At 49.7% G+C, this 15076-nt stretch overlaps 1 protein-coding gene across 2 annotated transcripts in view; it reads right to left on the bottom strand.

Annotated features, from left to right (window-relative positions):
• LOC138282996 (E3 ubiquitin-protein ligase TRIM39-like) overlaps nucleotides 1-9235 on the bottom strand; it is a 211291-nt gene extending 202056 nt beyond the window's left edge. For both annotated transcript variants that reach the window (XM_069221091.1, XM_069221090.1), the window contains exon 1: nucleotides 8484-9235. In XM_069221091.1, coding sequence (XP_069077192.1) covers nucleotides 8484-8894 — 411 coding nt within the window. In that variant the 5' untranslated portion in view covers nucleotides 8895-9235. The remainder of the gene's footprint in view (nucleotides 1-8483) is intronic.
• Nucleotides 9236-15076: the final 5841 nt, after the last annotated feature.

Below are 15076 nucleotides of genomic sequence, written 5' to 3' on the forward strand. Positions count from 1 at the left end.
CACAGTCCAGTGACTCTTCAGTCCAAGTTTGGTGGAGGTAAGTCCTAGCCTCCCCACGCTAGACTGCATTGCTGGGTACTGCATGATTTGCAGCTGCTCCGGCTCCTGTGCACTCTTCCAGAATTTCCTTTGTGCACAGCCAAGCCTGGGTCCCCGACACTCCTTCCTGCAGTGCACAACCTTCTGAGTTGTCCTCCGGCGTCGTGGGACTCCCTTTTGTGACTTCGGGTGGACTCCGGTTCACTCCCCTTCCAAATGCCTGTTTAAGTACTTCTGCGGGAGCTGCCTGCTTCTGTGAGGGCTCCCTGACTTGCTGGGTGCCCCCTCTGTCTCCTCTTCTAAGTGGCGACATCCTGGTCCCTCCTGGGCCACAGCAGCAACCAAAAACCTCTACCGCGACCCTTGCACCTAGCAAGGCTTGTTTGCGGTCTTTCTGCGTGTGAACACAGCTGCAAGCTTCTTCACGACGTGGGACATCCATCCTCCAAAGGGGAAGTTCCTAGTCCTCTTCGTTCTTGCAGAACTCCAAGCTTCTTCCAACAGATGGCAGCTTCCTTGCACCCTCAGCTGGCATTTCCTGGGCTCCTGCCCACTCTCGACACTGTTGCGACTCTTGGACTTGGTCCCCTTCTCTTACAGGTACTCAGGTCCGGAAATCCACTGTTGTTGCATTGCTGGTGTTTTTCCTCCTGCAGAAACCCCCTATCACGACTTCTGTGCTCTCTGGGGGTAGTAGGTGCACTTTACACCTACCTTTCAGGGTCTTGGGGTGGGCTATTTTTTTTAACCCTCACTGTTTTCTTACAGTCCCAGCGACCCTCTACAAGCTCACATAGGTTTAGGGTCCATTCGTGGTTCGTATTCCACTTTTGGAGTATACGGTTTGTGTTGCCCCTATACCTATGTGCTCCTATTGCAATCTACTGTAACTTTACATTGTTTGCATTACTTTTCTTGCTATTACTTACCTAATTTTGGTTTGTGTACATATATCTTGTGAATATAACTTATCCTCATACTGAGGGTACTCACTGAGATACTTTTGGCATATTGTCATAAAAATAAAGTACCTTTATTTTTAGTACTTCTGTGTATTGTGTTTTCTTATGATATTGTGCATAAGACACCAGTGGTATAGTAGGAGCTTTGCATGTCTCCTAGTTCAGCCTAAGCTGCTTTGCCATAGCTACCTTCTATCAGCCTAAGCTGCTAGAAACACCTCTTCTACACTAATAAGGGATAACAGGACCTGGCACAAAGTGTAAGTACCTCTGGTACCCACTACAAGCCATGCCGGCCTCCTACAGAGGATTCCTGCTGGAGTCATGCAATCCGAATCTGAACCCAGGAGAGAGACCCTAAATAGCCCTGAAAGGGGATTGGTCAGCTACACAGGTAAGCACCTATCAGGGAAGGGCTGTGACGTCACCTGCTGGCACTGGCCACTCAGATGCTCCCAGAGTGGTCCACCACCTTGGAATCCAAGATGGCAAAACCCAGGAACACTCTGGAGGAGCTCGGGGCACCACCTCTGGAGTGGTGATTGACAAGGGAGTGGTCAATCCCCTTTCCTTTGTCCAGTTTGTTGCCAGAGCAGGGCCTGGGGGTCCCTGAACCGGTGTAGACTGGATTATGACAGGAGGGCACCCTCTGTGACCCTTCAAAGCATTTACAGAGGTTCTGGGAGGCTACAAAATGCCTGTAACACCTATTTCCAAAGGGAGAGGGTGTAACACCCCTCTCCCAAAATAAATACATTGTTCTGCCTTCCTGAGCTCAAGCTGCTAGAGAAACAGAAGGGTAGAAACCTGTCTGTGAGGTGGTAGCAGCTAGGGCTGCCTGGAAAGCCTCAGAGGGCTGGTATGGCACTACTGGGGGTCCACTGTGGAGCCCCCAGAGTGCATGTGTAGGAGGCTGGCCTGGCTTATAGTGGGTACCGAATGGTACTTACACCCTGTGCCAGGTCCAGTTATCCCTTATTAGTAGATCAGTAGTGTTCTAGCAGCTTAGGCTGATAGAGGTAGCTGTAGCAGAGCAGCTTAGGTTGAACTAGGAGACATGCAAAGCTCCTACTATACCACTTATATCATATAGCACTATATCATAAGAAACACAATCCTCAGAGTTACTAAAAATAAAGGTACTTTATTTTGGTGACAATATGCCAAAAGTATCTCAGAGGATATACTCCCTTAGGGGGTAAGTAAAATACACAATATATATACACAAACCAAAATCAGGTAAGTAAAACACTTAGAAAAGTAGTGCAAACACTGTAGAACACAATAGAATGCAATAGGAGACAATAGGCATAGGGGCAACACAAACCATATACTCTGAAAGTGGAATGCGAACCATGAAGAGACACTAGGCCTAGTGTAGTGTGTAGAGGGTCGCTGGGACTGTAAGAAAACACTAAGGCTGTCCAAGATACCCCACCCCAAGATCCTGAAAAGTAGGAGTAAAGTTACCCTACTACTCCAAAAAGACAGTAAAGTCGAGATTGGGGATCCTGCAAAGACAACAACTGACTGCAAAGCATTGAAGATGGATTCCTGGACCTGAGGGCCTGTAAAGGAAGGGGACCAAGTCCAAGAGTCACAAAAGCGTCCAGGTGGGGCAGGAGCCCACTAAACCCCAGATGAAAGTGCAAAAGGGCTGCCTCCGAGTGGAAGAAGCCAAAGATTCTGCAACAACGGAAGGTGCCAGGAACTTCTCCTTTGGTCAGATGTCCCACGGCGTGCTGGAGGATGCAGAGTTGTTTCCACGCAGGAAGACTGCCAACAAGCCTTGCTAGCTGCAAGAGTCGCGGTTGAGGATAAAGGGTGCTGCCCGGGCCCAGGAAGGACCAGGAGGTCGCCACTTGGAGGAGGAGACAGAGGGGGCGCCCAGCAACACAGGGAGCCCACGCAGAAGCAGGCAGGACCAGCAGAAGCACTTGAACAGGCGTTCAAGAAATCTGAGCATGACGGTCGACTCAGCAACACAAAAGAGGGTCCCACGAAGTCGGAGGTCAACTCAGCGAGTGGAGCAATGCAGGACGGAGTGCTGGGGACCTGGGCTGTGCTGTGCACGAAGGAATCCCTGCAAGAGTACACAGAAGCCCTAGCAGCTGCAGTTCACGCAGTACACAGGATTACTGTCTGGCGTGTGGAGGCCAGGACTTACCTCCACCAAATTTGGACAGAAGGACCACTGGACTGTGGGGGTCACTTGGATCCAGCTCCTGTGTTCCAGGGACCAGGCTCGTCAAGATGAGAGGAGACCCAGAGGAAAGGTGAAGCAGACGTTTGGTGCCTGCGGTAGCAGGGGGAAGACTCCGTCAACCCACAGGAGATTTCTTCAGGATTTCCAGTGCAGGGTGAAGGCAGACAGCCCTCAGAGCATGCACCACCAGGAAGCAGTTGAGAAAGCCGGCAGGATTAGGCGCTACACTGTTGCTGGTAGTCGTCTTGCTACTTTGTTGCAGTTTTGCAGGCGTCCTAGAGCAGTCAGCGGTCGATCCTTGGTAGAAGTTGAAGAGGGAGATGTAGAGGAACTCTGGTGAGCTCTTGCATTCGTTATCTGAAGAGAAACCCACAGCAGAGACCCTAAATAGCCCTCAGAGGAAGATTGGCTACAGAGAGAGGTAAGCACCTATCAGGAGGTGGCCACTCAGAGGTCTCCATTGTGCCCTCACACCTCTGCATCCAAGATGGCACAGGTCTGGGACACACTGGAGGAGCTCTGGGCACCTCGCCTGGGGAGGTGCAGGTCAGTTGTCCAGTTTCACGCCAGAGCAGGGCTGGGGGCCCCAGAGTAGACTGGCTTATGCAAGGAGGGCACCATCTGTGCCCTTCAAAGCATTTCCAGAGGCCAGGAGAGGCTACTACTCTCAGGCCCTTAACACCTATTTCCAAAAGGAGAGGGTGTAACACCCTCTCTCAGAGGAAATCCTTTGTTCTGCCTTCCTGGGACTGGGCTGCCAGAATGGTATTGGGGGGACAATTCCATGATCCTAGACAGGTTACATGGCCATGTTCAGGGTTACCATTGTGACGCTACACATAGGTATTGACCTATATGTAGTGCACGTGTGTAATGGTGTCCCCGCACTCACAAATTCCTGGGAAATTGCCCTGAACGATGTGGGGGCACCTTGGCTATTGCCAGGGTGCCCTCACACTTAGTAACTTTGCACCTAACCTTCACCAAGTGAGGGTTAGACATATAGGTGACTTATAAGTTACTTAAGTGCAGTGAAAATGGCTGTGAAATAACGTGGATGTTATTTCACGCAGGCTGCAGTGGCAGTCCTGTGTAAGAATTGTCTGAGATCTGTATTGGTGGCAAAAGAAATGCTGTAGCCGATAGGGATCTCCTGGAACCCCAATACCCTGGGTACCTAGGTACCATATACTAGGGAATTATAAGGGTGTTTGAGTGTGCCAATGTGAATTGGTAAAATTAGTCACTAGCCTGCAGTGACAATTTTAAAAGCAGAGAGAGCATAAACACTGAGGTTCTGGTTAGCAGAGCCTCAGTGATACAGTTAGGCACCACACAGGGAACACATACAGGGCATACTTTATGAGCACAGGGGTCCTGGCTAGCAGGATCCCAGTGACACAGGCAAAAACAAACATACATATAAGTAAAAATGGGGCTAACATGCCAGGCAAGATGGTACTTTCCTACAGCATGGAATTGTTCAACCAATACTAGAATCAGTATTGGCATACAATTCCCAGGTGTTAGACACCTTACAGGGCCATATTCGGAGTTACCATTGTGTTGTGAAGCTGGACATAGGTATTGACCTATGTCCAGTGCACGCGTAAAATGGCGTCCCCGAACTCACGAAGTCCAGGAAAATGGTCCTGGACAACATGGGGGCCCCTCTGCTAGTGCAGGGGTGCCTTCACACACAGGTACTTTGCACCCAGCCTTCAGGGTTGGAAGGCCTGACATATAGGTGACTTATAAGTGACCTGGTGCAGTGAAAAATGGCTGTGAAAGGGTGCATGCACCATTTCATGCAGGCTGTATTGGCAGTCCTGCAGACACCTTTGTATGGGCTCCCTATGGGTAGCAAAAGTAATTCTGCAGCCCATAGGGATCCCCTGGAAACTTGATGCCCTCAAGGGGGCACCAGTATGCCAATTTGGGATGAACTACTGGGTTACCAGTGTGCAGTGACAGATTTGAGAGGAGAGAGCGCATAAGCACTGGAGTCCTGGTTAGCAGGATCCCAGTGACACAGTCAAACACACTGACATCAGGCAGAAATTGGGGGTAACATGTCAAAAAGAGGGTACTTTCCTAAAACAGTTCTTGTGCTTTGGATCATCTTGGTGCTGGTCTATTTTTGTCTGTCGAATCTGATTTCCTGGTCTAGGGATGCCCATTAGATACTGGATTTAATAGGCGTTTTAGGGAGAACCTGGTTATAACACCCACTAAGTGACCACTTCCGGTGGGCAGAGGTCACTTCCCTACACCTGACTGGCTATTTTCCTTCCATCCAAAATGGAGGAAAAACGAAATGAAGGCTCTGCCTCACAGGCAACACGTTAGGGGTGGTGCATGCCAGGTGGGGCCACTCCTCCTGTCCTTTGTGTGGTGTGGTTTCCCACTGTTTTTCCTGCCAAAAGTGGGGATTTGCAATGGGGGTTTGCAATGGGGGCAGCCATCTGATGCTAGCAGCAGGCCCAGGGTCGAGTTTCAAAGGCGGTAGGCCCTCTGCAGCTCTCTGCCAGGACAGTGAACATTCCTGAGGTAGGGGGCGTAAGCACCTCTACCCAGGAAGGCTTTGTTTGCAACCGAGAGAGAAGAATCTCTCACCCCACGGTTGTAAATTGGCTGTCTGGAGGTGGCAAGCTGAATAGAACCAGTCGGCAACCATGCCAGGATAGCTAGCTTTTGCAGGGGCCAACTCTAAGGTGACCCCTGGGTACACTTAGAGATAAATCACATACTGGTACCAGTTTGGATTTATCATTCTGAATTGTTTGATACCAAACAACCCAGGGTTCAGAGTGGCCATCATGTAGCTGAGAAACCCGTGTTGACCAGTGTCCAGCACATGTATTAAAATGGCTACGCTGTCCACTCACTATGCCTAAGATTTGACAAGGACATAGTGGAGGCATATTGCTCATGCAGCTATGCCCTCACATACAGTATGGTGTGCCCTGCATTAGGTCTAGAAGGCCTGCCAGAGGGGTGAGTTACCCATAATGTTTGCAGTGTGTAGTTGGCAGGGCACACAGGCAGTGTGCCATGTCGAGTTTACTTTTTAGGTTTGCATCACGGCACACAGCCTGCAATGGCAGTGCTGGGTGTACTGGAATGCATGGCTCTAGAGGGTGGCACAATCAGTGCTGCTGCCCTGAGGGGCCTACCCTTAGAACTCCATGCCCTGGGTACCCAAGTACTATTTACCAGGGACTTATAGTGGTAGCTAAAGGTGCCAGGGCACCACAACAGTTTTAGGGAAAGAGCTCTGACCCAGGGCACCTGAATAGCAGGGCAATTTTAGGCTACATCATACATCAAGCAAAAAGTGCAGGGCTAACCATGTCAAAAAGAGGCCTCTCCTCACACCCAGTGCGACTCCTGGTGTAAATCCACAATGGATCTGCAGATTTGAAGCCCACTAGGAAACAAAATACACCCATTCAAACACCAAACTCCCACCGCGTAGGGCCAAAGGCCATGCACAGTGTGGAGTTGGGTGTATGGGGGGTTGGTTTGCCAGAGGCCAGTTTGTGGATAGTGGCCCTGGGCTGCAACAGCCATACATTGTGTTCTTCTGCACTTTCTTCAATTGTGATCTCTGTCTGAGACCTGTTATCCTGAATCGGACTTAGTCGTAACCTGTACTCCTGGCTCTCTCTGTGTATAGAGCCCCCGGAACTGTCCGAGATCCCAGAACATCTTATGTGTACTATTGTACCTCCTTCACTACAGAGCCCACAGCGCCCTTGAGGTCTCACAAAGACACATCGTGTTCTCTTGAGCCTTCTTCTCTACAGAGCACAGAGCACCGCTTAAGTTAGACATATTGGGCCTTATTACAACTTTGGAGGAGGTGTTAATCTGTCCCAAAAGTGACGGTAAAGTGACGGATATACCACCAGCCGTATTACGAGTTCCATAGGATATAATGGACTCGTAATACGGCTGGTGGTATATCCGTCACTTTACCGTCACTTTTGGGAGAGATTAACACCTCCTCCAAAGTTGTAATAAGGCCCAATGTGTACTCTCAGGACTCCTTCTCTATAGAGCAGGCAGGACCACTTTAAACCTCTAAGCACCCACAGTGCTTGAAATCCTGGGGTACACATACTATGCACACCTGGGCCACCTTCTTAATAGACTTTTGACCACTGCTCGAGAAACCAAAAGAGTCATAGACAGAGGTCTTGGACGTTCTTCTCTATAAAGCTCATAGAACCACTCAGGATCCCTGAAAGCTCACTGACATTCAGTGTACTCTTTGGCATCCTTAAGACATACCTATGAGACTCGAGGTGTGGGATGTGTGATTCCAGGTCTATAATATTCATAACTTGTGCCCTTTTGCAGCCTCTTCTTTGGGATTTGGGGTGGGAGCCTTGTGACCTCAAAGATGTGACGCACATGCCTTTTGCTGTTGGGTTGCCTTTTTTCTGTAGCCCTCAGAACGCAATGACTGATCACTGCACTCCTGCCAACACACCTTGTGTTCTTCTGCAGCCTTTTGTATGAACTCACAAAGTGTCTCTTCATATATGAACCCTGAACACCCACTCACAAACCTTGTGATCTTTGTCACCCCTCTCTATTGAATTTCAGGAATGCCTTGTATTTCCAGTCATCTAAGCACAAAACTTGTCATGCTTTGCAGCATTATCTATGGGACTCGCCGGGTGACTTCACCGGTAAACCGTAAACACCCACAGACATACTTTGTACACTTCTGAAGCATCTTCTGTCTGTGGGGCTCAAGGTGTGGGACATGTGACCACAGGGTTGTGACAGACATACCATCCCTTCTTCTCTTCTGAAGCCTCTTCTATGGGGTTCACACTTGGTGCTGAATTCTTTATGGTGTACTTGCAGTGAAATAATCGATCTCTTAATTCCTCCAGACCAACTCTGTGCTCCTGGGAAGAAATCTCCATGGAGCCCTTAGTAAGTAATAACTTATACCTGGATAGATACAGACAAACCTTGTACATCTGCAGCCCCTTCTAGGGGGATCAATGTGGGGTTGTGATTCCAGGGCTGTGACATACCTTTCTACTCATGGACAACCTTCTCACTGTAGTCCTAAGTACACAATCGGTGACCAAACAACAAACAGTGAATTTCCAGATCTGAATGGCCTAGGGTGGACCAAGTCACTTCCTTGGGTGGGACAGGCCCACCTGTCTTCACCTCTAGGACCAGGCCTGCTTTCCTATAATTCTCAGGGAGTGACTTAACTTGTGATCCCGTAACACCCGCTGACATACCTTGCACTCCTCTGCAGCCTCCTCGATGGGACTCACTGTGTGAGATTTATGGTCCTTGGACTCTCGGCAGACCACACATATCATCCTCTGGTCCTCTTCACAGAACAGCCTCAGTCTCTCCTCGTGTTTCTCGCAAAGATTCTCCTCCGGGGGCTTCACGGGGGGCAGGTGAAGCTGTTTTAACATTTCCACCATGTTTCCCAGTTGCCTGTTGGGTCGGAGGCTTCTCCCAGGAGATATCTCTCTGCACTGTGGACAGGGGGAGTTTCCATCTCTCCCCTCCCAGCTCTGTGTGATGCAGGAGCGGCAGAAGACGTGTCCACATTCCGTGGACACCGGGTCCGTGAAATATTCCAAACAGATGGAACAAGTGGCCTCATCTCTGAGACCCGTGAGCTGAGCTGCGGCCATGAGCCCGGAAACGCAGGGAGGGGAAGGAAAGTTTCGTTTCTCTGTTTGTAAAGTGGGCGGGTCTGTGTGTCTCCTGTGTGTGCTGGGACTTGCTGGTTCTCTCTGAGTGTAAAGTGGGGGTGTCTGTGTGTCCCGTCCTCCTGTGTGTGTTGGGACCTCCTTGTTCAATCTCTATATAAAGTGGGGGTGTCTCTGTGTCTTCTCTTGAATGTCCCCGGATTCCCTATTTCAAGTTTATCTGAGTTTTTTTTGTCTAAGTTGCTCCCTGGTCGCTGCTGAACAGGTGAACACCCTCAAACACTGCTGTCCTTTCCTCTTTGCTCCACTAAATAAGGCCGCTAATTGTACTGTAATTGCATGGCTACAGCGCTTACTGCCCAGGACGAGGCATCGCAGCGCTAATGTGCAAGTTCAGCTCTGACTGCAGCAGCCTCGGCCCCAGAGCCGGTAAATAACCCCAGACTGGGCCCCGGGGGGTTTATTTCTGGGAAGAAGGGTGAGAGAAATACAGGAAATTACAAGTGACCCCAGGACTTTCAGTCCAAGAGAACAAGGGATAGGGCGGGGGAGGGAGGAACAAAGGGGGGGTGAAGAATCACGGGGAAGACAAGGACACACGGTCATAAAGGCAGAGAGAGGGGGGAAAGCATGTCAGAGGAGAAAAGGCAACAGAGGTGGAGAAACGAGAAGGACGAGGAATAGAAAACGCCTCAGTTTTTTCATAATTGAAAGTTTCACAAAGTTCCATTAACTGACCCTAAACCGGTCCATTACCACAGAAGGGTCCTTTGATGCACAGACAGGCGCGCCTATGGCTCTTTTTTCGGGCATAGTGCATTCTGGGACTTGTAGTTTATCTTTATAGATTATGAGTAGTCTCTCAAACCTCATGGCCAGTAAGAGCTCTTGGCTAACAGGCCAGAACTGCTTGGAGGTGCCAGACACGCAGAGGGTGATGGGAGTGATGGGAGGAATGAGTGCACTTTATCTAACCCAATCCATGCTCCTTTGCACTGATGCCCCCTCAGTTTGGCCCCAGCGTGTGCACATCAGCCATGACCCTGTTCAGGTAGGAAGAGTCCAGCCCGAGCTGCCAAGCCAGGTCCTCCCTGAACCAGAACACAAGTACCAGGGCCGGTCCCGCACCGACGGGGTCTTCAGTCGGGTGCAGCTTGGTTCCAGTGGCACAGTGCACAAACGAAGGGTGGGTTGGGTGCGCCCGAGCGATTGCTGATGGTTAGACACATTACAAGCATTCGTCGCATCACCTTTTGTCTGCTTGGAGGTGTCACCCATGGCATCGACCCCTGGCAGGTGCGGGGGGAGTATGGACAACAGCTGTGCAAGCTTCCCTCAGTCACACGGGGTGGGCACAGCACAGACAGCAACAGTACAAGCACCGCTCATGCGCAGAACAATGACTGTCACGGATCACAGGTACAGACAGCAACAACCAAGGCAACCGCCTAGGGCACCCAGGTTAGTCACATACCAAACCGAAGGGAACCATAACATTACTAAATCAAAGCTCCGCCTAGATCTATATGTATGTGTGTGGTCTTTGTACAGCGCACACCCGGCGGAATGTAGCGTCGAGCTGTCCAGGTCAAAGGCAAAGTTACCATCAGTGCAGGGGCCGCTGGGCTCGGAGCTTCAGTGCTCTTTATTGCATCACAATGTAGTGTAGTGTTCTTTTAAAAGGTTGTGTCTTTAGCTTTTAGTGTCTATTTATCCGGCACCAGGCAAATAGTACATAATGTCTGCTATTTACACAGCAGCCAGCAAAATAGTACATAATGTCTGCTATTTACACACTGTTAGAAATGGGGTCTCTAGTTGGCAGAGGTATACATACTTGTCCAAGTAGGGACCACAATCCTAGTCAGGGTAAGTCACACACAATCTAAATTATTCTGTGCCCACCCTCTGGTAGCTTGGCACTGAGCAGTCAGGCTTAATTTAGAAGGCAATGTCTAAAGTATTTGTGCAATAAATCGAACAGTAACACAGTGAAAATACCTCAAAAATACACCACACAGGCTAAAAAAAAATATTATATTTATCTAGTTAAATTATTGATGAAAAGATGCAAAATCAATGTACAGGAATCAAATTATGAGTTATTTGAGATTTAAATCCAACTACAGCACTGAGAAAACACAATAGCTCTATCTAGGGCTATCACGGCGTCGCTAACAGAGTAGTTTTCAAAAATCCGATGCCACGGGCGTCGGGCAAAGAGTCGCACCGACTCCCAGGTACAGAACCTTGTGAAATTGAAGCGAATGAAGAACAAGTGTGCCGCACAGAGTCGGAGCGCGGCATAGCTGGAGTCGGAGCGGCGTCAGTCCATTGCGGCGTCAGAGGAAGGAGGCGTTGGTTCCGTGCTGTGAAGCAGGAGGAACTGACGCATCGATCCAGTCCGGAGGCAGGGGGAGATGAAGCGGCGTCATCCACGATGCGGTGATCTTTTGTGACCCAGCGGGGTTTCTGGTTCTGGTCCACCAAGACATGATGTGTTGACTTCGCAGTGTTGTGATGACCCTGTGTGACGTCAGCGGAGTCGAAGCACCTTCGGACTTGTGTTGCAGGCCGAGGTCATTGCCTGCCTTTTACATACATAGCACCCTGTCCTATGGGTTACCTAGGGCCTACCTTAGGGGTGACTTATATGTACAAAAAGGGGTGTTTAAGGCTTGGTAAGTACTTTTAAATGCCAAGTTGAAGTGACACTGAAACTGCACACACAGGCCTTGCAATGGCCGGCCTGGTATATGTCTATGTGGCTACTTATATTTGTGGCACAATCAGTGCTTCAGGTCCAGTAGTAGCATTCAATTTACAGGCCCTGGGCACATGTAGTGCACTTTCCTATGTACTTACAAGTAAGTAAATTAAATATGCCATTTGGGAATGTTTGAGCCAATGTTATCATGTGAGAGTACATACACTTTAGCACTGGTTATCAGTGGTAAAGTGTCCAGAGTCCTAAAGCCAGCAAAAATGAGGTCAAAAAAAGAAGAGGAGGAAGGCAAAAAGTTTGGGGGTGACCCTTCAGAGGGGCCATTTCCAGCACACAGCGGCCAGCAAAATAGTACATAATGTCTGCTATTTACCCAGCGGCCAGCAAAATAGTACATAATGTCTGCTATTTACCCAGCGGCCAGCAAAATAGTACATAATGTCTGCTATTTACCCAGCGGCCAGCAAAATAGTACATAATGTCTGCTATTTACCCAGTGGCCAGCAAAATAGTACATAATGTCTGCTATTTACCCAGCGGCCAGCAAAATAGTACATAATCTCTGCTATTTACCCAGCGGCCAGCAAAATAGTACATAATGTCTGCTATTTACCCAGTGGCCAGCAAAATAGTACATAATCTCTGCTATTTACCCAGTGGCCTCCTAACCATCTGAAATTTCACTGTTTATCCAGCTGCAGACTAAATAATAGTTATGATGTTCTATTTGATAAATAGCGTGAAGGAGGTCTTGATTTTGCTGGACATGATGGAAAAGGGACTCCAGGCGAGGGTAGGGCGGGGGCCATCTTGTAACGGGAGCGCAGGGAAGTCAGAGAAGGATTAGAAAGTACATGTACACTGTAGCAAGTTGGCTCTGTATGCGCTATTTCAAAGTAAGGAATAGCATGCACAGAGTCCAAGGGCTCCCCTTAGAGGTAAAATAGTGGTAAAAAGAGATAATACTAATGCTCTATTTTGTGGTAGTGTGGTCGAGCAGTAGGCTTATCCAAGGAGTAGTGTTAAGCATTTGTTGTACATACACATAGACAATAAATGAGGTACACACACTCAGAGACAAATCCAGCCAATAGGTTTTGTTATAGAAAAATATCTTTTCTTAGTTTATTTTAAGAACCACAGGTTCAAATTTTACATGTAATAACTCATTTGAAAGGTATTGCAGGTAAGTACTCTGGGAACTTTGAATCATTACTTTAGCATGTATACTTTTGTCATAAAACACAATAAGCTGTTTTAAAAGTGGACACAGTGCAATTTTCACAGTTCCTGGGGGAGGTAAGATATTGTTAGTTTTAACAGGTAAGTAAGTCACTTACAGGTTTCAGTTTTTGGTCCAAGGTAGCCCACCGTTGGGGGTTCAGAGCAACCCCAAAGTTATCACACCAGCAGCTCAGGGCCGGTCAGGTGCAAAGGTCAAAGAGGTGCCCAAAACACATAGGCTTCAATGGAGAGAAGGGGGTGCCCCGGTTCCAGTCTGCCTGCAGGTAAGTACCCGCGTCTTCGGAGGGCAGACCAGGGGGGTTTTGTAGGGCACCGGGGGGGACACAAGTTAGCACAGAAAGTACACCCTCAGCAGCGCGGGGGCGGCCGGGTGCAGTGTGGGAACAAGCGTCTGGTTTCCTTCAGTTTTCAATGGGAGACCAAGAGGTCTCTTCAGCGATGCAGGCAGGCAAGGGGGAGGCTCCTCGGGGTAGCCACCACCTGGGCAAGGGAGAGGGCCTCCTGGGGGTCACTCCTGCACAGAAGTTCCGTTCCTTTAGGCGCTGGGGGCTGCGGGTGCAGGGTCTTTTCCAGCCGTCAGGAATTGGAGTTAAGACAGTCGCGGTCAGGGGGAGCCTGGGGATTCCCTCTGCAGGCGTCGCTGTGGGGGCCCAGGGGGACAACTTTGGTTACTCACAGTCGTAGAGTCGCCGGAGGGTCCTCCCTGAGCTGTTTGTTCTCCACCAGTCGAGTCGGGGTCGCCGGGTGCAGTGTTGCAAGTCTCACGCTTCTTGCGGGGAGTTGCAGGGGTCTTTAAATCTGCTCCTTGTAACAAAGTTGCAGTTCTTTTGGAGCAGTGCCGCTGTCCTCTGGAGTTTCTTGTCTTCTTCGAAGCGGGGCAGTCCTCAGAGGATTCAGAGGTCGCTGGTCCCTTGGAAAGCGTAGCTGGAGCAGGGTTCTTTGGAAGGCAGGAGACAGGCCGGTGGGTCTGGGGCCAAGGCAGTTGGTGTCTTCTGTTCTTCCTCTGCAGGGGTTTTCAGCTTTGCAGTCCTTCTTCTTGTAGTTGCAGGAATCTAGTTTCTAGGTTCAGGGAGAGCCCTTAAATACTAAATTTAAGGGCGTGTTTAGGTTTGGGGGGTTAGTAGCCAATGGCTACTAGCCCTGAGGGTGAGTACACCCTCTTTGTGCCTCCTCCCAAGGGGAGGGGGTCACATCCCTAATCCTATTGGGGGAATCCTCCATCTGCAAGATGGAGGATTTCTAAAAGTTAGAGTCACTTCAGCTCAGGACACCTTAGGGGCTGTCCTGACTGGCCAGTGACTCCTCCTTGTTGTTTTCTTTGTTTCCTCCGGCCTTGCCGCCAAAAGTGGGGGCCGTGGCCGGAGGGGGCGGGCAACTCCACTAGCTGGAGTGTCCTGCTGGGCTGTGACAAAGGGGTGAGCCTTTGAGGCTCACCGCCAGGTGTTACAGCTCCTGCCTGGGGGAGGTGTTAGCATCTCCACCCAGTGCAGGCTTTGTTACTGGCCTCAGAGTGACAAAGGCACTCTCCCCATGGGGCCAGCAACATGTCTCTAGTGTGGCAGGCTGCTGGAACCAGTCAGCCTACACAGATAGTCGGTTAAGTTTCAGGGGGCACCTCTAAGGTGCCCTCTGGGGTGTATTTTACAATAAAATGTACACTGGCATCAGTGTGCATTTATTGTGCTGAGAAGTTTGATACCAAACTTCCCAGTTTTCAGTGTAGCCATTATGGTGCTGTGGAGTTCGTGTAAAACAGACTCCCAGACCATATACTCTTATGGCTACCCTGCACTTACAATGTCTAAGGTTTTGCTTAGACACTGTAGGGGTATAGTGCTCATGCACTGGTACCCTCACCTATGGTATAGTGCACCCTGCCTTAGGGCTGTAAGGCCTGCTAGAGGGGTGTCTTACCTATACTGCATAGGCAGTGAGAGGCTGGCATGGCACCCTGAGGGGAGTGCCATGTCGACTTACTCATTTTGTTCTCACTAGCACACACAAGCTTGTAAGCAGTGTGTCTGTGCTGAGTGAGGGGTCTCCAGGGTGGCATAATACATGCTGCACCCCTTAGAGACCTTCCCTGGCATCAGGGCCCTTGGTACCAGAGGTACCAGTTACAAGGGACTTATCTGGATGCCAGGGTGTTGCAATTGTGGAATCAAAAGTACAGGTTAGGGAAAGAACACTGGTG

The sequence above is a fragment of the Pleurodeles waltl genome, chromosome 2_2 (assembly GCF_031143425.1).
Source record: "Pleurodeles waltl isolate 20211129_DDA chromosome 2_2, aPleWal1.hap1.20221129, whole genome shotgun sequence".
NCBI classification, from domain to species: Eukaryota; Metazoa; Chordata; class Amphibia; order Caudata; family Salamandridae; genus Pleurodeles; species Pleurodeles waltl.